This window comes from Vulpes lagopus, chromosome 4, assembly GCF_018345385.1.
Source record: "Vulpes lagopus strain Blue_001 chromosome 4, ASM1834538v1, whole genome shotgun sequence".
Classification (NCBI taxonomy): Eukaryota; Metazoa; Chordata; class Mammalia; order Carnivora; family Canidae; genus Vulpes; species Vulpes lagopus.
This window is the reverse complement of record NC_054827.1, coordinates 101,457,562-101,484,043: the sequence shown is the minus strand read 5'-3', so window position 1 is coordinate 101,484,043 and position 26,482 is coordinate 101,457,562. Positions and strand designations below refer to the sequence as shown.

The 26,482-nt window shown below is 42.0% G+C and overlaps 1 protein-coding gene across 6 annotated transcripts in view; it reads left to right on the top strand.

The window, feature by feature from the left end:
* The window catches only part of LRRC28 (leucine rich repeat containing 28), a 164,322-nt gene extending 158,847 nt beyond the window's left edge, over positions 1 to 5,475 (top strand). For all 6 annotated transcript variants that reach the window (XM_041752717.1, XM_041752716.1, XM_041752712.1 and 3 more), the window contains one exon: positions 5,167 to 5,475. In XM_041752717.1, coding sequence (XP_041608651.1) covers positions 5,167 to 5,239 — 73 coding nt within the window. In that variant the 3' untranslated portion in view covers positions 5,240 to 5,475. The remainder of the gene's footprint in view (positions 1 to 5,166) is intronic.
* Positions 5,476 to 26,482: the final 21,007 nt, after the last annotated feature.

Here is a 26,482-nt window from a genome sequence, read left to right as displayed (position 1 = left end):
TCTGTAATCCACTGTTGTTATGCTAGGAACCAGTTACTTGGGTGCTAATGTGTGAGGGAGGGAAGCATTCTGAAATTTTATTATATCTCGGTGTCTTAATGGGCCTGTGTCTGGGCTGTGACTTTCACAAGTCTCTCTCCTGTCTCATAGTTTGCTTTCCCCACTTAGGTGATATGGATAGGCTAGAGGGGTCTGGAGTGGGAACAATGCCCTTCTCCAGCTGGGATAAAGCTCTGATAAACTCTTTTCCTCTGGAGAGCAGCAGTCCTTTGTTCTGGACAATGCTCTGGGCATGTCACACAATAACTACTTCTTTCCTCTTTCTGACTGAGCGGCAAGGGAATTAAAAAAATATTTTTTTTACCATGACAGCCTATAGCATTTCTGTAGGTAAAAACCCAAGAATGTGTGGGACAATGCTAAGATTGCAGCCCCAGGACTGTCTGACTCTCAGGGTAGCCTATACTCAGCCTCTGGCAGTTCTAGAACCTTCTGTCCAGGTGAGCAAATCTCAGCTGTGACTCTCCAGATTGACCTGTCTCTCTAGACTTTGAGGTTGCTCTTTGTCCTACATCCTTAATTCTCTGGTGGCTGGAAGAAAAGTTATTGATTTTCAGCTCTTGTACAGCCAAGAGTAATAACTTCTAGGCTCTTTATCAGAGATGAAACCACATGCATCCTCTGTATCATTTCAATTCTTTCCAATTTGTTGAAATATGTTTTAGAGCCAAGGATACAGTCTATTCTGGTGAATGTTCCCATGAACATTTTGGGGGGGGGGGGGGGCGGGGGAGTGTATTCTGCTGTTGTTCAGTGAAGTGTTCTATATATGTCAATTAGATTCTTTGGTTCAATTGAGTTGTTTAGTTTTTCTGTACTTTTGCTGATTTTCTGTCTAGTAGTTCTGTCAGTTGCTGAGTGGGATTTTGAAGTATCCACTCTAATTATGGCTTTGTCTATTTCTTCTTTCAGTACTTTTATTTTTCAAACAGCTTTAATGAAATGATTCACATACCATACAATTCACTTGTTTATACAGTTCAGCAGTTTTTATATATTCATGGATATGTACAGCCAGCACTACAGTCCATTTTTCTCACCCTTCAAGAAACCTTGTACCTTTAGCTATCATTTTCTATTCCCTCATAGAGCATGAAGCAACTACTTACTTTGCCTCTACAGATGTCTCTGTCCTGGTTCTTTGGCAAGGGGGAAGAGGCTTTTCTTGAAGATCATTGTTTTTGCCTGTGCCTATTGGTGGTTCTGGGTTTCTCCAAGCATCCTATCTGGCTATATGGAAGGCAGTAAGAAAACCTAGGGAACTCACCACTGCTGTGTTGCTTCCCAAGGTCGATAAGCTGTCCACATTCCTTCTGTTTCTCCGAGCCTTCCTATTCATGTTTGTTGTGTTTAGGCCAGTTTATTGTGTTTTAATTGTAAGAGGAAGGACCTGGAAGGACTGGACTACTCCATCTTGGCAGAACCAAACGTCCCCACCCAAATACATTTTGCCATGAAAATCCAAAGGCACCCATCGTGTGTATCTGTTTCTTCATAATGCCATTCCAGATTTAATTCTTCTGAAACTTTAGCAGTGCAGCAGACACCTGGCCTTTTGGAGGATTTCCCTCTCACCTCTGATAGGCATGTGTCATATTAAATATCAAGTGTGTTTGCTGCTTCTAGTTTGTATCCCCCTCATCAATACATACTTTTAGTTTTGGCAAAGGAAATGCCTTCTTGGCTCTCCCAAAGGTTTTCAGGAAATGGCTGACCAAGTTGCATCATATACATCAGATCCACTTCAAAGTTCTTGTTTCTCTGAAGCTTAGATCTCTTACTTCCATAGTGGGAAGCATGAGTTCCAGCATTGCTGCTCCTTGACTGTAGGCCTTTACTGACTCAGGACTTCTATCAGCTATTATAGGTGCTCAGGCTAACACATTAAATCCTGAGGCATATGTGAACACTCTTGTTGGCCTGATCCAAACTTAAATTTAGTCTTGCTGGCTAATTTACTTAGAATCCATTTGCATGCTTGCTCTCCAGGACCTGCTAATAAAATTTGGCAAGATCCTGCAACTTCTTCATGTATGTTCTCTCTCTTAGTAGCAGGCCTTACAATTAATTCTCTGGATTGTGCTGGGATTTTACACCCTTTGTGGCCCTACAGATGGTGACTGGTGGGTCCTGAGGAGAATAGGCATTTCCTTTTTTAGGTGACCACTCACATGAAGTCAGTGAAATATCTTTACTCAAGGCAATGCTCATTGTCTCGGAAGGTAAGAAAGGCTGTTTCTGCTGTGAAGAAATGCTTAGAGATATTAGAATTTTCAAAGTTCTTAGCTTTGTGTCTGTACAGAGGTTTTAATTTCAAGTTTCCAGGTTCTATCCCTTCCCAGCCAGCATCTTTACCTTAGTATGAGACTCTATACAGGGGTATGCAACTTGTATGTTCAGGCTTCAGACATTTCCTTCCTATGGCTTCATAGAATAAGAATTCCTTTAGAGCCACAACAGAAATGTTGATTCTGTATCTATGCCTTGAGTTAGCAGTTCAAGTCACTGCACTTAATTGGGGGTGGGGATGGAGATTGAAGTGGAGGAGCAATAATCTCTTAAGCAGTCAGAAGAAGCCAGCTCATGCACAATCTCTGAATTGACTGTGATGCCATAGCAATCAAGTTGCACAGTCACTTGACCTCAGCGCCTTACCCTCCCTTGGCAGTCTGTTTAAGTGATGCTTTGAGTACTTATGATGCCACACCATACTGCATGTTAGCAGTGTCCCATTTTTCCCAGTAAGCCATTTGTGCACTGATCAACCCAATTCTAGAATTCCATCTTGATGGACTGTTTCCTTTCTTGTAACACTTACTAAATCAGTTGGGAAACTAGCTAGAATAGAAAACACACATTACCTGAGATTTTGAAGAGAATTGAATGGAGAAGAGAATGAATGGAGAGGGACAATTTGCAGAAATTGAGGCAGGATTCAGAGCACCCACAAGGATGATAAAGTCCCTGGAAACTTACAACAGTAGAAGCTTTACCACCCTTAACCTTAGGCCTGACGCATGAGGAAATCTGGAGGCTGCTGAGAACCAGAGCCAACAGAAGGGCTGTCTGGTAGGAGCTCTAGTCAGAGAGGTAGAGACGGAGTGCAAATACTCAATCTTTCCACAAAAGCAAAGAGAAAACCGGCAAAAATGGCCACAACAAAATTTTTCAGATCTCTGGAAATTAACAAAAGGCTTATAGCAATCTAGTGTGCATTTACTCAAGAAAAGTGGCTAAATCTCAGAACAGAGACCTTTGTGATATAGTAAGCTTTCACAGCACCATCTTGTACTCTGAACCTTGAAAATCAAGAATTTGCAATCCCAGGTAAAACCAGCATTCTGGTTCCGCTGAAAAGCTAGAGGAGCTTCAAAGGTCCATCACCAGAGCATGGTCTTTGTCCTTTTCTGTGGTTCACTGATAGACCACGCTTGCTAGCTTATCTTTATTAGACTTCAGTCAGAGCTCACCAATACAAAAAGCCTCTTCTCTGAGGGTGTTTGTCAGAAATTGTCAAACAAATTATAGGCAACTGCTTAATGTCACAGCTGCCTGAGGCCATGAAGAACTGTTGGGGCTGAAACAATAGACTAACCATAAAGCTGGAAAAGGGAATTGGGGAAATAAGGTTTCTGTAGGGGCTTTAAAAACCGCTAATATATCCCTTGGGAGTCTGTATGGCTACATGCATGTATAGGGATGTGAACATGCTCAGAAAAGACTGGGGGAGGCTCTGAGCTCTCTTCTCTTGATGATTTTGAGGCCCTCTGCAAGCAGGAATCAAAAGCTGAGGCCGATTTGGCACTACCTGGCTGAGTATTGAAGTGTTACTGGAGCCATTCAAGAAGGGCCACCCAGGGGAGCTTTATCCTCCCATCAGCCAAACCTAGATGGAAGCTAGTTGGTAAGGGAATCCAGAATAATTGATCCAGAAATGTAAGGCAAAAGAGGTAGGTCTAGCTCTTGCCTTGAAGGCATTTAACAATCAAGATGAAAATGGTAGCAAAGCTTCTTTTGGAAGACTGTCAGAGCCCAGGGGAAAAGAAGTCAAAACCCACAGAGAATCAAAATGATGAATGGTTGCCAGAGACTTGGTGGGGAGTGGGCTGAGGAGGGGGTGTGGCAATTGGCTGCAAATGAAGATGAGGAACTTTGGGGAATAAAAAATATTTCCTCTCTTGATTTTGGTGTTAAATAATTGTATATTTTTCAAATCTCATTCAACTGTGTATGGAAAGCAGGTGAATTTTCTCGTACGTATGTTAATACACTTCAATTAACTACACTTTTAAAAAAAAAAAAATTCAACTTTTCTCTCCTTCATCCTCCTGCTCTGCCTCCGCTGACCTAATCCAGTCAGAAACCAGCCATCAGGCAGCTTTGGTGATAGGGTCTATAGACATGACCTGTTTGGGCAACAGAGAAAACCAACACTGGATTAAGGGGTGGGGAAACAAGATGATCACCACAGGAGATCTTGTGCAAACAACAGTTTCTCCTGGTGAGAAAAGCAGGCCCTCCCATAGCTGGAGCTGTCCAGAGTGGGTCAGAGGGCTCATGACTCAGTGATGAAAGGTGCCAGATGAGAGTTTGAGAAGGGATTCCTCTGCTATGTGTGAAGAAGACCCTCAAATGCTCTTAGTAAGATTCTAAAATTACCTCTCCAAACAATCCTGGGTGAATACATTGGTAAGATAAAGTCCTTAAAACCTTTTTTTTTTTTTTAAAGTTCTTCAGTATTAAGTGCTCCAGCTAAATGGGTGATATTTTCTGTTACCCAATTTTTAATAACATATTTCAAATTCTATTATTGCATTGTTGGTTCTAATAAGCAGAATTCAGACCATAACATGGAAAAAGCTTATTTTTTTCTTAGCTGCTAACTTGGGGGTTATGAGGTCATTTGAAAACCACTAAAATGAGCTTACGCATACCTCACCTGATTCCAGTGTTCAGTTTTAAAAGGAAATTTACATTTCTGCTGTGTACTTTTTTGGCCATGCCTAATCCTTTGCTTTAACAAAGAAAATGACTGCCTCTAATGGAAAGAATCCTGAGACTTTAATCTTGAACTCACAGTGTTCTCTCCCTCTTTTCCCCTTCCAGGAGGACAACAGTTAGTTTTGTGGCTTACTGCTGCTCCACCCAGTGTCTGCAGACTTTTGACCTACTGAGTTGATAAACACTCGAGAGCCTCAGGAGTTTTGCCAACTTGACACTGCAGTGGCCTGCATATCGTACGCTGTTTGTGTGGCAGAGGGACAGGACAGTCCAGCCTGGTGGAACAGGCCCTCACATCCTGTCCTGTCAAATGCGGGGGACTACAGAACTCTCTGGAAATGTCATGATTGAGCTTCAGAGCTGAAATGCCTTCACTCTTCCCCCCAAGTTGGAATATATCCTCCCCCAAATTAAGGACCCTTTGTCTTCTGTGTTTTTCTTTTTATGTGAGTGTGTCTCATAAGCAAACTATTTAGTGCAATGTGCCTCCCCAAATCTTGAAAGCCAAGTTTCAGTTCCCTGAAGTCCTCTAATTTGATAACAGAGCCAAATTAACTTTTGAACACATATACCTTCACAATACTTTTAATCTTTTCCTCTCTTTTTTACCCAGAGAATTATTTCCCCCAGAGATTATCCTCCATGTTTTTAGTGAAGTTCAGCAAACGCTATGGCCTCCATAATATTGAAAAATGGGCCAGGGAGTGGGGGGAGGGGGAAATTGGCAGTGAAGTTAGACTCCAGTGGAGGCCCTGCTAGGGTCCTAGCATACACCCTCTGGAAAGTTACAACCTTGTTTATAAGTTTTGCCACACATTAAGAGAACTTTGTGAGGATTTTTAAATATAAAAATGTAGATACTAAGTGAAATACACTCTTATTTTGGAAGGCTATTTTGAGAAAAAAATTTTTTTTTATATGAGAAGAGTTTGAGGAATATTTGAGGCTTGAAAAGATCTGATCTTTGTAGGATTAAACATTTTCTGGCTAATGAGAAAGATAAAACATCAAAATATGTCCTCCAGTGCTTCTTGTTAGATGGGCTTATGATTACATCTACATTAACTTTGAAATATATTTGTTACATGTGAAAAACTGTCTTCAGCTCTTCTCCCAATTTTTTAGCCAGGTGATTCTAAGTACAACCTGTGCACATTTATTTAAATACCTGATGCATTAGATTATTTTCATTTTGGCCCTAGATTCTTTATGTACTTAACCCACTATTGTGCATATACCATTGGGAAAATACAGAAAAAGTGGGTCCAAATTCAGCCTTGGACTTTTACAAAAAGAAAAAAAGAAAAAAAAAAGGACCATAAATGGAAAGTCTGTGAGATTATACTCTGACAGAAGAAATGCTCTTAATGGAAGAGCCACATATTTGCTCTTCCTTTGAAAGGATAGCATTTTAATGTTGCTTTGCTGCCAGATGTTCATCTGGTTGCTGCGAAGCAATTCTTTTTTAATTTTAATTATACAGAGTTTTCTCTAACGCAGAACTAAAAGGGGAACCAAGATTTACTTGGTAGGAAATTTATTTCCAAAAAATTTCAGACTTGTCAAAAACTTGGTTTCTGGAATTTTATTAGCTGCCCTAAATCTGTAATGCTAAGCTCTAACAGTGCTAAAAATCCTACATGGTTACTGACGAATGTGTGATCTCTTCAGTCACACCACCTGCTGCCCGGAAAGCGGACTATCCACGTCGAGTGGTGAAGACAGAACGTTACCGTGTGTTCCAACTGCATTTCCACTGTTCTTCCTTCCTCTTGTCCCTTTCATAACTTGGCCTGGTCAGCCTTCACATTTCAAAGGCTTTTAGTATAATAGGAACTGAGGATCTATATCAAAATATAACACTTCTTTCATCCTTTGGAATAATTGAAGTTTTAGTGTAACCTCTACATGTATATAAGTTGGCAGCAGAAAAATGTGGCATGATGGGATCCCTGGGTAGCTCAATGGTTTAGCGCCTGCCTTCAGCCCAGGGCATGATCCTGGAGTCCCGGGATCGAGTCCCACGTCGGGCTCCCTGCATGGAGCCTGCTTCTCTCTCTGCCTGGTCTCTGCCTCTCTCTCTCTCTCTCTCTCTCTCTCTCTCTCTCACTCTGTGTGTGTGTGTGTGTGTGTGTGTGTGTGTGTGTCCCTCATGAATAAATAAAATCTTTAAAAAAAAAAAAAAAGAAAAATGTGGCATGAAACTTCACAAATGTAATTCAGGCCCCAGTGGCTGCTGCCTATCATTTAAGTGACAGTAAATACACTGCAACTTCTTTCTACTTCACCCTCTACAATCCCGTGTCTTAAAACGGAGCTGTGAGATGTGCTAACCTGATGTTCAGGATTCTTGTTGAGATAAGGATATATAAGGCTTCTGTTTTAACTTGTTTGAAATTTTACAAAGACACTTCCAATCTGAGCACCCTCTCTGTACGCATGATGAACAGCGTGCATCTGCTACCTGCAGTTGGCTAGCAGACAACCTGCTACTCTCAATCTTAATCCTTGGTGCAGCACCAGCTTAACTGATGAGAAATGGAACTTGAAATCTGGCTTCCTGGGTCTTGTTCATTATAAAAATTTTGTACTGGAGTCACTGATATCACTGATGTCATTCTTAACCCTTTGATACCATAAAGAAATGTTGTAGACGATAAAACTGGCCTACATGCTACATGTATTTGAATGGAGTCCAGAGCTTTGCAGAAAATCCTGAAGTCATTATATGTGTTTTCTTAAGTAAAAGTTATACTAGAGAGAAATATGTTATGCAATTATAGTAATGCAAAAAAAAAAGTGACTTACTTGGAAAATATAGTCTGTTCAGGTAAATTTACCTCAGTAATCTGAGGTGTGTCTCCATGCGGGGCTCAAACTCACAATCCTAAAATCAAGACTGGAGCTGAAATCAAGAGTCAGATGCTTAACCTGACACAGGTGCCCCTTAATGGTAAATTTTTAAATCTAGGATATCCTGATGGGTATGGGCCTTCTTATGACATAGTGCAAAGCAGGTCCATTCTAAGTGATTACCCCTATTACTGTTCTTCAAAATGCCTAAATGTTATCATACCAAAATCCTTGATCACATAACATTGTGTAGATGAAATGTGGCATCTTTAGTGAAGAAAATATATATTTTGAACACACTTCAAAACTTTTAAAAATGATCAATACACAACAGAGCCCTGGCTGGTGGAGGATCCACTCTGGTTAATAGAGAAGAGTGATGACCTCCTTTGTTATCTAGCCCTCCTCTTCCAGAAAAGCCAGGTATACATTAAATATCTCGGACAGTGTACTAAAACCTTTCACATCTGGCTTGTCTGACTAATGTGCATCTCCCTTTTCCACATTAAGTGTTATGAATTAAATTTTTTACAGTCTGAGAAAAAAGGCTTCAACATCAGTTGACTATGAGGCTTTGCATATAGTTTTCTCTAAAATGTATACCTATTTTATCTCTGGGGACTTTGGAAGCCGATTTAAAAAACTATTAATAGTAAAATTAGATTTCTCTTTCCTGAACTGAAAAATCAGACATTTTTATCTTCACTGTAGAAAGCTTAAAATGATGCATTACTTCAGCAGAAGTCAAAACATTTTTGTTCAGATGATTTATGAACATGGATTCCTAACCGGGCCAACACTAATGCAACCTGATGTAATTAAATATTGAGATGTAAATTCATTTCACAGACTTGTAAACACACTCTTTTGAGGATCTTATTTAAAAATGTATCCTTACATAACCCTGGCCATTTTACTATGCTTTTGTTATTTTTGTGGTTTCCACTGACTCCTGCTTACTCCTAATGAAACTCTCCTACATTTCACTAGGAATTCAGTGAATACCTTGCTTGCCTTCTCTTAAGCAGAGGGGATTTTTAAAAAAGATTTTTAATTTAGTTATTCATGAGAGACACAGAGGCAGAGGGAGAAGCAGGCCCCCGCGAGGAGCCTGATGCCAGACTCTATCCCAGAACCCCAAGATCATGACCTGAGCCGAAGGCAGATGCTCAACCACTGAGCTACCCAGGCATCCCCAGAGGGGAATTTTTTTTTTTTTACAAAGTCTGTATTTTTTGGAAAATATCTCCGTGTCTATTGACAAATCATTCAAGTGTCACTGTCCCTACCCAGAAAGTACCTCCCTGTGTCATCAGCTGATAGAATTGAATGTAATGCAAGTGTCTCTAAAAAAGGGACTAATCATAGTTCAGTGACTGTTATCCTTGGTCAGGAAAAGAGATTGCTTTACAGCCTAAGATGTTCTCTTTGAAGTATGACTATATGGTGAACTTTGGAGACAGAAAAGTACTGGCTACCCAGTGTGGTGGCTAGGCAGAAGGTAGAGCATTTGAAGATCATTTCAATATGTAATTAAGAGACTTGCAAGGATTGACAGGTTGTTTTTTCCATTCACCTTACAGTAGCATGTGGAGTATCCTTTGCTGCCTGTGTTAAAGAATATCAGATTTGTTTCTCAGCATTTTTGAGACTCATAATCCATGATCAGTCTATTTTCCTTCCTTCCTTCCTTCCTTCCTTCCTTCCTTCCTTCCTTCCTTCCTTCCTTCCTTCCTTCCTTCCTTCCTTCCTTTTATTGCATAATGAAAGGAATTTTTGGATGCCTGGGTGGCTCAGTGTGTGATCCTGGGGTCTGGGATCAAGTCCCACATGGGGCTCCCCCATGGAGCCTACTTCTCCCTCTGCCTGTGTCTCTGCCTCTCTCTCTCTCTGTCTCTCATGAATAAATAAATAAAATCTTTCTTTAAAAAAAGGATTTTTTTAAAACTCTGAGTCTGTCTACTGCAAAACTATGGCAACATTCACTTGGACTGTGGACATTTTCTAAAACTTATATTGTATCCAGTTTGGTCATTCTCACAGTTATTTCTGTTTATAGAATAGTTGAGCTTGAATCATGTTGATGCCTAGAAATGTTGATGATGGTGGCTTCATTGTTTTAGCCAGATTTTATTTTTGTTAAAAATAAAAGGGCATTAAATGCTTAAAGCTAGCAAAAATGATGGAGTAAGGACCTCCAAAAATTCTCCCCTCCATAAAAGCAGGAGGGAATTGTCAAAACATGTCAGAATCAATTTTTCTTCAGAGCTCTGGAAATTAACCAAAGGTTTACAACAATCCAAGGAATATTTATTCAAAAGAAATAGCTGAATCTCAATAAGAACAGTAAGATTTGTAGCATTCTAATTTGCTCTATTTCTATCCCACCTCCCAACTCTGCTATCCTTGAAAACCAACAATCTACAATCAAGGTAGAAGCACCTGTGTAGAAGCCACTGGAGAGGCAGAAGGGGGTTAGAGTTCCTTCAGAGCCTCATTCCCAGAGAATTGTCATTATTTAACTTGTCTGGTGACTACATGAAAGATCTCCTTTGCAAGGCTGTCTTTATTTTGCCTGATCAGAGCTTACTGGGTGTGAAAAGCCTCCTCCACAGGGACATTTGTTAAAAAACAAATAAAAATCAGAGGCAATTGTGGCTGCCTGAAGCAGTGGTTAGCCATCAGAACAAACAACAGGCTAACCAAAAACTTAAAAGGAAAAACTGGGGGATGAGATGTTCATAGCAGCTTTGAAAATTTCTGACATTCTCATGAATTTGGATGGCAATGCTCATGTATGGGACTTTACACAAGCCAAAGATTATATGCTTCAGGGAAGACCTAAGAACATCCTAAATTCTCACCTTAGGTTGACTTTGAGGATCTGCACAGGCAGAAAGTGAGGCTTAAGTGAACATTCCTGGCTGAATGTTGAAGGGTGTCCCAACATGCACACAAAGCCCTCAATAAAGACTAGGAGGATTATTGGTTTCAGGTTCCAATCATTAGCTCACCACAAAACCACCTGAGTGAAACATAACTGACCATTATTACAAAGAATATAGACTTTATAGAAATGAGTCCCTATGCAAACAAAACCCAACAACTTCATCAAATCCTTGGCAAAGGGGTAAGAAAATCTAATTTTCAGGATTACCCCATTATTATTTAAAATATTCAGTTTTCCTCAAAAAACCATGAGACATGCAAAGAAATTAGAAACAATGTCCCGTACATAGGGGTAAAAGTAGTGAATAAACTGTACCTGAGGAAGTCCAGACATTGGACTTTGTAAACAAAAACTGTAAATCAGCTATTTTAAATATGTTTAAATAGCTCAAGTATGAAAATGATGTCTTACTAAATAGAAAATATCAGTAAAAAGATAAAAAATTATAAGAAAGAACCAAATGTAAATTCTGGCATTGAGATATAATAACTGAAATGAAAAATTCCTGAAAGGTGCCTAGCATCAGATTTGAGGAAGCAGAAGAAAGAATTAGCAAACTTGAATATAGGTCAATTGGGATTATCCAATGTGAGGAATAGAAATTTTAAAAGAATGACGAAAAATGAATAGAGCCTCACAGGCCCATGAAAACCATCGAATGTACCAACATGTGCTCCCCATTGAGGGAGAAGAGAAAGACTACAGAATATTTGAAAAATAATGACTAAAAACTTCAAAATTTGGTGGAAAACATGATTTTACATACCCAAGAAACTCAATGAATCCCTAGTAGGATAAACTCCAGAGATTCATGCCTGGACACCTAATCACATTGTCAAAAGATACAGACAAGGAGAGAATCTTGAAAGCAGCAAAGAGAAGCTATTCATGTACTGGGGATTCTCATCAGAAATCATGGAGGCCAGAAGACAGTGGGATGACATACTCATACTCAAAGTGCTAAAGTACATGACTATCAAACACTTCTATATTCAACAAAATTATCTTTCAAAAATGGAGAAATTAGGACATTTCCATATAAACAAAAGCAGAATTCATTATTAGCAAGCCTGCCTTACAAAAAATAATAAACATAGCCTTTCCAGCCAAAATGAAGGACAATAGACAATAACTCAAATCCACATTGAAGAAATAAAGAGCACTAATAAAGGTAACTATGTACATAAATATAAAAATACAGTAGAAATGCATTTTTTGTTTGTAACTCTTTTTTTTTCTCTGGGACAACTGCAAATGTATATATATCTGTTGATGGACACAAAGTGCAAAAACATAAAATTTGTATGACAATACCAGTACAAAGGAAAGGGGAGGGAACAAAATTTTTGTATACTACTGAAATTAAGTTAGACGTTAATCCAAACTAGTTTGTTATATATTAAGATGTTAGTTATAATACTCAGGGAAACCACAAAGAAAATAACTAAAGAATATACAGCAAAAGATACAACAATGGAGTTAAAATGGGACACTAGTAAATATCAACTAATGCAACAGAAGGCAGGAAAGTAATGGAAAAAGAGAGGAACAAAAAAGGATAAGACATATAGAAAAAGAAATCACAAAATGGCAGCCTAAATCCTACCTTAGCAGTAGTTCCATGAAATGTAAATGGATGAAGCACTCCAGTTAAAAAGCAAAGATGGCAGAATGTGTAAAAATCATGATCCAATTAAATGCTGCCTATAGGAGACACACTTTTGTCAATGATACAGCTAGGTTGACAGTGAAAGGATGGAAGAAGATCTATCATGCAAACTAAAAGCTAGAATGGGCATATTAATATCAGACAAAATAGAATTGAAGACAAAAATTGTTACTAGTGACCAAGATATTACATAATGATAAAAAGATCAATCCATCAAGAAGTAATTATCCACATATATGCACCTAACAACAAAGTTCCAAATACATGAAGCAAAAACTGATAGAATCGAAGGGCAAATAGACAATTCAATAACAGCATTTGGAGACTTTAGTGCCTCACTTGCAGGAGTGGATAGAACGACTAGACAAAGTCAACAAAGAATTAGAAGACTTGAACAACACTTAATGCTGGGTAGGGCTAACAGACATCCATAGAACATTATACTCAGTAACAGTAAAATGCACATGCTTTTAAAGTGCACATGGAACAATGGAACATTCCCTGGGGTAAATCATACGTTAGTTCATTAGACAAGTCTTAATATTTGTAATAGGATCTCAAATCATACAAAATATGTTCTTTGACTACAATGGAATGGAATTAGAAATAAATAGCAGAAGGAAATTTGGGAAATTCACAAATATGTGAATATTAAACAATGCATTCCTAATTTAACCAATGGATCAAAGAAAAAATCATGAAGGAAATTAGAAAATTCCTTAAGATTAATGAAAGTGAAGATACAACATATCAAAACATATGGGATCCAGCTTGAGCAGTACTTAAAGGTAACATACAGCTATAAATGCCTATGTTTACAAAATAAAGGTCTTAGATGAATAATCTTAACTGCAACCTCAAGAAACCAGAAAAAAATAGCAAACTAAACCAAAAAGAAGCAGAACAAAGGAATAATACAGATTTTAGTCAAAATAAATGGAATAAAGAGGCGGAAAATAATAGAGAAAATTGAAACCAAAACTTCAATAAAAAAACAAAGGGAACAAAAGCAGGTTCTTAGAAAAAAATCTACAAAATAGAAATGCCCTTAGGGAAGCTTGGGTAGCTCAGTCAGTTAAGCATCCAACTTTTGATTTCAGCTCAGGTCATGATCTCAGGGTCATGAGATCAACTCCCACAGGGGGACTCTGCACTCAGTGGGGAATCTGCTTGAGATTCTTTCTCTCCCTCTACCCTTTCCCCCCGCTTGTGCTCCAAATAAATAAATAAATAAATAAATAAATAAAATCTTTAAGAAAAATAGAAATGCCCTTAGCTAGATTAGAAAAAAAATAAAGAAAACTCAAATTACTAAAATTAGGAATGAAAGGTTACTACCCACCCTTTAAAAATAAAAGAATCATAAAGGAATTTGTAAGCCAACAATTTAGCAAACTTAAAGAAACTTATAGAAAGACACAAACCACCAAACTGACTCAAGAAGAAAAAAAATTAAACAGATCTAAAAAAGAGATCAAATTAGTAATCAAAAAAGTTCCCACAAAAAAAGTTTAAGAATGAATATATCTTCACCAGTAAGTCTATAAAACATTTGAAGAATAATTAACACCAGTTACTGACAGACTTGTAGAAAATGATATAAAACCCTATATTATTAGAGTGAAGGACAAAAACAACATGGTTATCTCTATAGGTGCAGAAAAAACATTTGATATTTGACAAATGTTTTAAAATTAAGATATTTAGGGGCACCTGGGTAGCTTAGTGGTTGAGTTACTGCCTTTGGCTCAGATGGTGATCCTGGGGTTCTGGGATCAAGTCCCACATCAGGCTCCTTGCAGGGAGCCTGCTTCTCCCTCTGCCTATGTCTCTGCCTCTTTCTTGCCTCTCATGAATAAATAAACAAAGTCTTAAAAATAAATTAAGATATTTAACAAAGTAAAACTAGAAGGGAACTTCCTCAACCTGATTGATGACACCTCTGAAAAACCTATAGCTAACATATTGGTGGCAAAATGTTGTAAGCTTTCACCCTGATACCAAGAACAAGACCAAAGATGTCCCCTCTCACCACTTCTATTCAATTTTGTAATAGAAGTTCTACCCTAGGCAATAGGCAAGAAGAAATGTAAAATCCAGTTTGGAAACAAAGGATTAAAACTATATTTTCCAATGTTATAATCTTGTATCTAGAAAATCATAAGGAATACACACACACACACACACACACACACACACAGAATTAGAGCTAATAAAAGTTCAACAAGGTTGTAGGACACAGAATTAATATATGAAAGTTAATTGATTTTTATGCATTAGCAATGAACAATCCAGAAAGGAACTGAAGGAAATTAAATTATATTTACAATAGGATTAAAAAGATTAAAATACCTAGAATAAATTAACAAAAGAAGTACAAGACTTACCTACTGAAAACTACAAAGCATCACTGAAAAAATTTAAAACCTGAATAAATGTGAAGAAATGCTATGTTCATGGATTGGGAAACTGCCATATTGTTAAGATGGCAATACTCCCCAAATTAATCTACAGATTCAGTGCAAATCCCTATCATAATACCAGCTGTGTTTTTTGCAGAAATTCATAAGCTAATCCTAAAATTCATATGGAAATACAAGAGGCCCAGAATAGCCAAAATAATCTTAAAAAGAGGAGCAAATTTGTAGGATGCACACTTCCCAATTTCAAAACCTCCTATACAGCTACATTAATTAAGACTAAGTGGCCCTGGCATAAAGATAGACCTGTGCATCAATGGCTGTGAAATGGATGGAAACTCAGTGTTAACAACCTATCGAGTTTTGGAGTCAGTCCTCCCTGGTTAACACCAGCATCAGGCCAATACTGCAGTAATTTAAAAATTCCAGTTGATGAGCTTTTCAACTCACCTAATCCATCAATCAGTCACCATTCCAATGTGGCCCCTCAGACCACAAGTAAGTAAGGTGCCATGAAATTAATGTGTTTGAAGATACAATCAAGTGGAAAATTCTGTAAAGTACTAGGGAGTCATATTTACTTTTCCCTGGTTTGCAAAACTGTCTTGGTACCATTCTTTACCTCGAACAAAAATGTACAGGGAGGTATTCTTTCCTAAAGGTCTTATCTTTTAAGCATAGTTATTAAATATTTGTGTTTATTTTGTAAGGTATTCCAAAATACCTTAATCCAAGACTGTTCATAATTTTCTGAAGCCGATAAAAGGCACTGTTAGATTTATTGGCCAAATAACTTCCCCTCTTTGAGGATCTGCAGTCTAATTTAGTAAACCAAAACTATGTCTAGATTTTAAATAAAATATAGGGAGTTTTATTTTTATTTTTTTATTTTTATTTTTAGTTTTTTAAATATAGGGAGTTTTAAATGGTATGTAAGAAACAGTAATTATAACTTGCTCTCCTCAGGTGTATGTTCTTTATTTTTAGTTGATTGGACTAGTAGAGAAAAAAATAGCAAATCCAATTGTAATGTTGTGAGTATAATCTTACTATTTGAAATAATCCAGGTAAGTTGTGTTTTGAGCTATACTGATGAGTCTTGTACATTGATCATATAATTAAGTCATGCATAAAAGTGCTTGGTAGACTCTCCTAAAAGGAAAAACCTGCTCTTTTTTATTTGCCATAGGAATATCCCTTAATCTCAGTTTTCCTGAGAGAATTCTCTATCTGTATAATTTTTTATAGCATCTAATTTCTATTAAAGTAGTCTGTTTCTGATTACACAGCAATGTGACAGGCTAGAGGAAAACGTGAAGAAAAAGGTTCCCATCTTAGTAACCCTCCCACCCCTGCCAATCTTTGGATGAACATTTGTCTATCTTTTAAATCAGAATTGTCTATGAATCCCACACATACACGTGTGCTTACATGTGGCATCTTAGTATACATACTATTTTATAACCTGCTTTTTTTACCTAATACATGATAAAAACCCACATCAATAAATATAATCACTGACTGTAGAGTATTCCATTTCTACCAATATTATATGATACAGTATATATATATATATATATATATATATATACATATATATTTAACGTATTGTGAGACAAAAATATGTTTTTGTTCTATTGTAGTTGAAAATAAATTTTTTTTTAGTTTCTTTTGGGCCAACTCATTTGGGAAAGCATATGGGAGAATGACACTTCTCTAAGCAAGCATTAGATTGCTACTCATTTTATAAGCACACATTATCAGTTGAACTCTTTTCAACCAGAGCAATCTTAAAAAAATTAAGCCTTTTATTTAATGTCAAATTCTCTGGTACTAGAGACCTGAAATAGGATTTAATTCAATGTGTGCTTTTTATTCATGTCCCTGTCTACTATGCCACAACCACTTGTAGTTTTCAATAAAGAGGTTTCTCCAAAACATTATATATATATATAATGAGCTGGAATTTGATCAATTAAGCTGTTGTTTCATATTAAATTCACAGCTTTTACATCGACTCATGACCAAAATATTTACAGTTAGCCTAATAATGTGGGGGTCACTGCAAAAATAAGATCTGGAATCTGGCTTTAAAGCCAGGCTCTCACAGAGCCGCATTAATGGCAATAAGAAAATGGCATCGGAAAGACCAGGTAGCAGCAGGATGGGCATGAGTCAGCCGCAGAGGAGAAACCATAGCCTTTGGGGGCTGTTTTTCCAGCTCCCGTCCAAGTGACAGGAATTCCGGAGACTTAGGAAATGTGAAGAGCAAAGAGATGAGAAAGGAGAAAACAAAGTGGGGAAAATGATGACAAATACCATTGTTTGGGGAAGAAGACATTACTTAAAACCAAAAAAAATGAGCATATGGGCATCATTTTACCAGTACCTATGTTTTCTTCTCATACTCTTTTTTTAAAAAAAATTATTTATTTATTTATTTATTTATTTATTTATTTATTTATTTGCGAGAGCAGGAGTGCAGGGGTGGGGGATGAGTGGAGTGGAGGAAGGGAAGGAGAGGGAGGTGGAAAGAATCTCAAGGAGACTTCCCGCTGAGCACGGAGCCCCCACATGGGGCTGGATCTCAGGACCCTGAGATCATGACTCTGAGATCAGGACCTCAGGTGAAAGCAAGAGTCTGACACTTAACCCACTGAGCCACCCAAGTGCTCCTCTTCTCATCCTTTTTGGGCTTTACCAATATGTACCCCACTTAGGGAAAGAGAATCCAAATTTAGGGAAGGAAATTGCATGGAGTGCTGCTGGTGTTCTCTGCCTCTGGCACACCATGGTGCTGCTAGGGCTCGCAAGGCCCTGAGTTTGCTGGAGCCAGGGGCTCCCCTCCCGGAGGCTGGGACAGCTTACAAGTGTATTTGCTGGGGGGTGGCCTGGAGGACGTCTTGGTGGCTGGTGGTGGCAACTCTCTTGAAGCACCTGGGTTCGGTAATCTACCTCAGATGGAAAGTGAGCCTGTCTCCGGTACCCCGGAGGAGGCTAAGCCAGGGGACTGTCTGAAGATGAGAAGAAGCCTTGAAGTTTTTGCAGGTCTTTAAACAAGCTCTAATTGAATGAGATCTACAATTTCAGAAGAAATGGCGCAAGATCCTTTCCCAAAAGTCCCTGGATTTGCAGGCTTGGGAAGGGAGAGAGAGGGACAAGGAAATTCTGAAACTCACTCCAAAGGGAAGCGTCGAAACGTGGCTTTCAGGAGCTGCAGCAGCATCTGATAGCACAAATATCAAAAAGAACAAGAAATGACTTGAGTTTTGCCTGTGCCCTGTGGCCACCTCCAGGGGTTTGTCTTCACATGCCACCTTCCTTTGGGACAGTCCTGCCCAGTCCCATATCTTCGCGTGGATCTCACCAGGGGATCTGAACTGGCAAACTCATTTCAGAGAATGCAGAGAATTTCTTAAATAGAATTCATCATGCCACGCCCCACCCCACCCTCAGGCTTCTCACACGTTCTTCTCCGCCCCTGTGCCAAACTCAAGGATGATTTATGCAACCGTGGATGATTTCTGCTTCAGATCAGTTTCTCTGTGTCTGTTAGAGAGTTCCCATTATTTGCACAGAAAGATTTCAGTGATCCCAACCAGGAGTTGTAGTGGCCATAATTTGCAAACTGCATTTTTCCACATGATCAATGCTAAAATCCCCATTACTCTACTTGGATACAAGAAGCCTGCGAGACAAATCTGAAAGTTTATTTTTGATCACTGTTATGTCCTGTTTTTCACTAGAGTCTAAAAGATCCAACTGAGCTCAAACCTTAATCTGAAAACATTCCATCTGGTCCTTTGTCACCATAAACCGCTGCTGAGACACTGAACACTTCGTAGTTTTAGTTAAATGGCTTCCTTCTTTTTAATCAGCAGCTCCCTCATATCAAAATTTTTTAATAGTTATTTTTACTATTTGAAGTAACATACAAAGCGCTCACCTCTCAGTGATATCCTGGTTCCTCTCAATAAAAGAAAAAAATCCAAATGAGACCGAGAGCTAGGAAGGGAGCTCACTCAGACCAGCAAACCCAGGGGGATTTGAAGAAAAAGAAAAACAAACAAACAAAAAAAACATTCAATGCCAGCCAAGTTTGTAAAGCATTTAAAAAAATTTTCCTCCCAACCCTATCCCATCTTGTACTTAGGAAGAAAGAATAGGGGGTATAAATAATGAATGAATAGAATAAATAGGTATGACAGTGATGACGTGTGTAAAAACAACTGGTCATACTTTCAGACTTATGAAGTCAATTCTTCAGTTATGGTTTGCCCTAGATAGAGGCTTAGGAATATTCGGATGTGTATCTGTTACACGAAATAATCACTTCAGTTCTAAAAATACTCTCCTGCTACTAACTCAATTTAAAAAAAAAGTGCAGCAGGAAAGCTTAATTAAGCTTTCTAGGTTGTTAAATCTCTGCTTCCAGAAAAAAATATACTATTCTTAGAGTCCCACAGTCCAATTGCACAAAACAACTAGTGTATTATCAGTGAAGGAATGGTTCCTTTCTTTTGCTTAGCGCTGAGACCATTGCCTGGGATTTTAATCGAGTCATCCCAGACGGCACTGGGCTGCTGAAGAGAACGTTGTTCTACTACTAACATCAGCTTCAGGAGAGCTGAATTGACGAGAGGCCAAATTCCTTCAGGAAATTTGGGACTAGTTGAAACCATCTTACCCCACCTTGCTTTGATGATGGCAATTGATGATAAGTTTAATTTTTCAGCACCTGGTGTTAAGAGCACAGGCTTCTCGGCTCCAAAACAACAACAAAGAACCAAAGCATCATTTACAGATTGGCAACACGTCCCAAAATCCACAGAGGGAGCAAAAAGGAGTAGGGTGAGGAGAGAAACTTGATTCCCTTTCCAGACATCATAAATGAGAAAATCCAACCTTCCAGAAAGCCACACCAAACAGCCAAGAAGCGAGGTGTTGGGGGCTGTGGGCAAGAAACCCACAGGCAGGGCTGGAAATGGTTTTTAGTAGCTTCAAAAGCTGAATGCAGGAGATGCAGCCTGGGGACAACACCTTGTCCCCCAGGCACAGAGCTTGGCTGAGATGCTAATAACCTGCCCTGGGTTCAGGCCAGACCACCTGTGGTACAGGGCGCAACTTGGTGTGGGGATCTGCACAGGAACAAGAGCCCAGAGACTGGAAGAAAACCAAGGCTTTCCAGTGCCCTAAAAAACCAGCCAGAGCCAACTAACAATACAGCAAAGAACTCTCTCTCCTTAGCGGTCCTGAGAGATTGGGAGGGTGGATATTTTGGCCTACGTTTGTCATAACAGGAAAACAGTGCCAAGGAAAACTATGAGATACAATTAAGTTTCTCCATCCATTCATTTGATTGGAGGACACACTTCAAAATGGCAGGCAGGGTGCTAGCTCTGGAGATTGGAAGGTGAACAGTCCAGAGTTGGGAGCCTGCCTCCAGGGAGCTGATAGTCTAGTGAAAGAAAATAGTAAACAAAAACAACAAGGATGGCAAGTGTCAGCAAGGCAAACAGAAGGTTCCAGGAAAGGAGCTAACTGGCCAGTCTGGGTCAGGGAGTCTGCAAGATGAGAAGAAATCAGCCATGGGAAGAGCTGGGGGAAGAATGTTCCAGCCAGAGAACTACATGGTGGGGAAGCCCCTGGCTCACTCCAGGAGGGACCAAGGAAGACCAGCCACTGGGGTGTGGCGAGCAGGGGGGCAGGGGGCAGGAGGGCAGGTGGGCCGGGTTGATGGAGACACAGGACCGCGGGGGCCTGGCAGCAGCGCTGCTAAACCAACTGAAGTTTTCTCCTGGGGACCATGAGAAGCGGCGAAGCAGCAAGCGTTTGGGGCAAGTTGACATTTCATCACATTTTCCATGCCACGTGGACTGGAATGGGGCAGGCCCCAGGGCTGGGGTAGAGTGGGGTGGGGTGGCAGTGCTTAGGGCCAGGCGGGCTGGAGATGAAGGGAAATGGACCAAGTAGAGACGGCACGAGGTACACCCTGCAGGACTGGTGACGAGGGCGGGGCGAGGGGGACAGAGATGCCCAGGTTTCCCAACATCTCCTGGTTCCCCCTGCATCTCCATCACCCTCTCACTCTGCTTGGGAGGGGGCTGGCCACCCACTGCCGCACTGGTCTTCCTTCTGCATCACCCGTGGTCTTCACCCTCGTCTCCGGCCCGACAGCTCCTCCGCCGGCCTCTCGCTGTCTCTGGCTCCTCCTTCTCTTTCCACTCACTGCGTCAATACAGACCCCAAGGCCTTGGACTGAGGGTCTGCTCAGTACTGTCTCGACCACCCTACATCAACCACTGCCAAGAGCTGCCACCTTCGCCATGAACAAAGTGTCCTCTCAACTCTGCACGCCTGACAAGGTCCCTAAGGTCTGACCTGGCCACGCCCCGAGACAGGCCCGACCACGCCCCCGAGGGAGGCCCGACCACGCCCCTAAGTCTGGCCTGATTCCTGCGTCTCAGGAAAGCTCCAGGAGTTCATCAAAACACGGTTGTGGTGATGGCTACACAGTTCTGTAAATTCAATTCTACATTGAAAATGGGCGAGTTTTATGGTATATGTTACCCTTCAGTGAAGCTTTAGGAGACAAAGGTCCCAAACTTCCATATCCATGCCCCTGTCACCAGGGAGCCACCACTGGCCTCAGACATGAATCACCCTTAACTCCTCCTTCTAACTTCCCAAGTCCCTTAAGTTGCCAGGCAGCCAACCCTCGCCCACCCACCAGGATTTCTCAAATCCAGGTCCACCCCCATCACCACCCCTCCACAAAACCCTGCTAGGGCTCTCCAATCAGTGCGCCAGCATGGCCACCAACACCTAGGGAGAGTTGGACCTTCGGAAGAGTGCTTTGGGTTGTCACATGGATCTAAGGCACTGGGTTAGTGGGTGGGAAAGGAGGAGGGAGAGCTTCACCCATCAGACTGTCCCCTGTCCTGCAGGACTTTAAAATGTCTTAGCCACTCTCTTACATATACAAAAGTCTGGCCTGCTGCTGCTTATCCTAATGCTAAGTCATTCGTGTGTCAACTTGTTCTTCTGTTCTTTGTTTTCCCAAATTTCTTATGCAGAATGCCTTCTTATTCTATTTTCTCAAATTCAGAGTTCCTCATTCTGTCTAGATGTCAGCAGCTGATTACCTCACCATGTCTTTACAATGAAGGAGCAGGGCAGTCTACAAACATTCATGCTTGGACCTGGAGCCAGCCGGAACCTGGGCCCTGTCCTCCCAACAAGAGGGGCTGCCCCCCCTCTGACCTCCTGCTCAGCCCCACCCTCCCCCAGGGACAGGTGGTTTCTCTGCACCTTTCCTCGTCCCAGGATCTCAGTTGACAAGCAGCTGGCACTCCCAGCCTACTCCTACAAACAGCTGGCACTACAAAGCAGACTTCCTGGCACCAAGCGGCCTGGGTATTCCCCCCTATAACCAAGCTCACACAGGCCCTATAAAAAGGGACAGCAACAGAAGTAGGGTTCCTCCACCAGAATATCCGCCTGCCAGGCCCTGCCCCAGTGTCTGTGGGATGCAGGGGGATAGGGTCATGCCTCCTCCCCCTCTCTTGCTGACCTTGGCCTTGTAAGGGTCTACATCCCCTGGTAAGGCCTGTTCCTTAACGAGCTGGTGACAGTGACAGTGTAGAGTCCAGCTGCCCCCTGGAATACACTGTGCTACCCTTTGCTTACTCTGCTCCATGGGTCAGATGTCTTAGGACTTCTTCACGCCCTCCCCCTCCCTCACCCCCGGTGGGGGCCCCTGCTCACCACTGTGGGTCAGAGGTCAGCTCTCCCTTCCCTGACTCGCAACATTTCATTCATAGCCTTCTAATGCTGTAGATCACTTCCTTCTCTCCATATGAGCCTCCCACTTCTCCCACAGCAGTGCTTCCCACGCAGGGTCCTATCGATGCATAAATATTTACTGAGGATCTGTGATACTTAAGAGATTATCCTGGGCCTTGCAGAGACTTGTACATAGGAAATGTGGCCCATACCTTTGAGAAGTTCATAATATTATTCATTTATAGCCCTTAGAATTGAAAGACCTCAGTAGAAAAGGGAAAGGGAGAAAGGGAAGAGACAGCATTTATAATCAGATAAGGATAAGTGTCACCTTGTTCAAATCTACTATGTGTTCCCTACTGGGACATTATGACATGGTGACTAAGCTAGGGGTGCTGACCATAGCGATCCTCCCCAGGAATGTCTCCCCAGGCTCAGCAGGGACAAGGTCCCATCCTGCAGGCCTCAATACTACCCTGTGCTGCAGGATTGGAGAAAGCAGTTTACCCAGGGAGAAAGAGAGCCCTCCATGAGGTCTGTGAGGTGCTTGCTTCCTTCTTTCTAAGACCCAGATGGGGGAGGGGAAGGGGCAGCTTCCGGCCATGGCAGAGGGAAGCCCAACTGCCACTCCTCTGGGACCCTTACCATCCCGGCTAACCGCAAAGGCCAGACAAGCATCTTCTAGAATGAACTAATGAATGAAGGTAACAAATAAGAATAATGCCCAACATGCCCAGGCATGGGCTTGGACTTCTGGCTGACCACTCTCTCACTGTCCCACAGTGTCACATCCTTACAAAGCAAGAGGATGGACTGGGCCCAGGAGAAGGGAGGAGAGGCCTGAAGAATATTTTACTCTGTTCTTTGGGAAACATTGCTATTTCCAGCCTAGGCACACTGGTCATCTGGACAGGCTGTGACTGGAGGAGTTGGTCATAACATGGTCAAGGGACAAAGGGACCTGCTCATTACTGGGAGGTGAGAGAAGATAGATATGGTATTGTCAGACTGAGCGACACACATCTCCTGGGCCAGGTGATGCTTGCAGATGTAAAATGGCGGCATCAACAACTTCTTGCTCAGAAAAAGAATTCTTGTGCCTAAAAATGTCTCAGTCAAAGAAGCATTTGCTTTGTCCTGAGGCATTCAGTGGGCCTTACAGGCCAGAGGTTTGTGACAAGAATTTTCATCCTTGCTCTGAAAGCAATGGCAAACTTCCAGGTAGACTGCGCAGCCCTATCAGGTCTCCCCAGGCTCCCCGCCAACTGCCACTCTGTGGCTTGGATATGCCAGGGTTAGCATCTTAAAAATAAAGACTCCTTCCAAATGAAAGCTAGAACACACTCACTGATATTTCTGCAGACAATGAGGAAAAGAGCAGATTCTCTAAAAAAAGAAGAAGAAAAATAAAAAGAGTCCTGGTGCTTATCCAGACCCAAGCTAGGTTAGCTGGTTGGTTCCATAGGCTCGAGTTGTCCTTCTCAACCTCTCAGCCTCAAATTGGGGACCTTACCTGTCCCCATCTTCATCCAGCGTGGCACTGCGGGTTGCTCTGAGGAAGCTTTCGGTCCATCCAGGTGGACAGCTGGGACTAGATGGACAGACACACAGGGTCAGAGGCCCCAGGACTAGGTTGGCAGGTGCAGAGCCAGCAAGCTCTTCCCTCCCATCCAGTCAGCCATGCTGTCTGGGGCCTACCCATCCTGCCCCCGTCACACACCTCTCCCCTTCAGTGCAGGCTGGTCAACATGTCTGAATGGTATTCATCCTGTGCAGATACCCTGCCTCGCTGGAACCACAGGGGGCATGACGGCCAGTGGTGAGGGGCTAGAGAACACAATGCTTCCAGCCACAGGCCAGTGAGGGCTCAGAAAGACCCTTTGACATCTGTCCCTCAGGACCCAACGTGATCTCCATGTGCCTGAAAGATTCATTTCAGGCACACAGGGCTCAGAGTGCCTTGGAAACCTGCTTTTATTAAGTAACAACTGTTTTATTGTTCCATTTTTCTCGATAGTCTTCTGACAGAGCCTCACGTCACACTGAGTGGCCTGTGGGTACATGTAAGGCCCTCCTAAAACCGATGTGTGTGGTCTGGGATGTGGGCACACTCAATTCATACTCACATCAAGTCCAGGGCCACCTTCCCTCTCCTCATGCTTGGTACTTTGGAAACACTTGGCTTGACACACTTCTAACAGCTGACACAAGTTACTTGGCTGCCTTTGCACCCCAAACAAGGTCAGACAACAAACCACATCTCCCTGTGCGGCCAGGCCTCCACCCCCGCCAACCCCAGGAATGACTTGGAAAAAATAAAATATTAATGGCAGTGTTAATATTGTGCCCTCCCAATATTCTGGCCCCTTTGACGGAGGCAGCCTGTCCTGTGAATCTGGCCTGGAGTTTCTCTCCTTCTTTGTCACATGTTTACGGGCAGAAAAGTGCCACGTGCAATGTGGTATGGTTTTCTGGACTCTGTGGGGGATAATATCATTCTTCGACCTTTTTTTTCCCCACTTACTTTGCTTTGCGAAGATGCAGCCTGTCAATCCATTTTGCTTGTGGCTCCCCTGAGCTGGCCGCCGCCTGCACCATCAGAAAGAACCAGCATTCTCTGGCTCTGAGGGTGAGTCTGGCTCCTTCCACGCCACAGCATGATCATTTTAGTGATAATGTCACTAGAAGAAATAAAAAGCAAGTTGCGTTTGCCCAATTGGAAGTTGACAGTGGGTTCTGCATGCTGCTTTAGGGTGACGCAAAGGTCTTCAGAGCCAGCTGATACCTAAACGACAGTTTCCAGATCTGGTGACACCCCTGGCCACCTGAATAGCACCCTGTGCCCAATCCTGGCAAGGAGCAGAAAGAGCTTGGGAGTCCAGGCGAGGTTGGGGACTGATGCGCTACCGGCTTCTCCTGCCTCCCTAGCTGCTGCCTTATTTAAACACACCTTTAATCTGTCCCTGTCAAAAGCACGGGTCTGGCAGGCGGCAGGGGCTCCTTCCATGCCAACAGCCTCCTGGTAAGATGAGCCCCACTTAATCTTTTTAGAAGGGCTCTATTTTTTTTTTTTTTTACCAGTTTCCTTTCCTTGCAGACCTGGGGTCCCTTGCCCCTTGCCCCCCAGCCTCTGTCCCTCCCCTGCCGGGTCTCCAGCCTGGCCCAAGCATCCCTGCCCCTGCGCAGATGGTTGTGCCCCCCCACCCCCGTGTCAGCCAGGCAGCCGTGATTGGTTGAGGGATCCAGGCTTAAGCCTATCAGCACGTGGCATTACCCCGGCCCCAGGACTGATCCTCCAACGGCTGGCTGGGGCTGTGTGAACGGGTGGAGATGTGAAAACAGTTCTTCCCTCCCAAGAGCAAGCAGGGAAAGAGATGCCCTTCCGTTCTCTGGACATCTGGGTATGTGGGTGTGAGGCATAGGACTGCTACCATTTTGCCACCACGGAGGGAGCTGCACTGAGAATGAAGCCCATACAGTTAGGAAGGGAAAGCAGAGAGAACTGCTGAGAGGTGGGGCCAGAGTCCTTGGATTAATCCAGCCCTGAAGCCCACCCTACTACTGGCATCAGTTATGTGAGAACAGACTTACCTGTGGTCTGGTATCTTCATGGAGGCAGGTTCCTTTGAATGTGGGTGAGCAAGAGCTGGGGGCTTCCTCGAGCAACACCCACCACCCCCATACACACAAAAACTCACTTTCTAGCAAACATACCTTCTCTGAGACTGGTCTGGGTGACTCGGG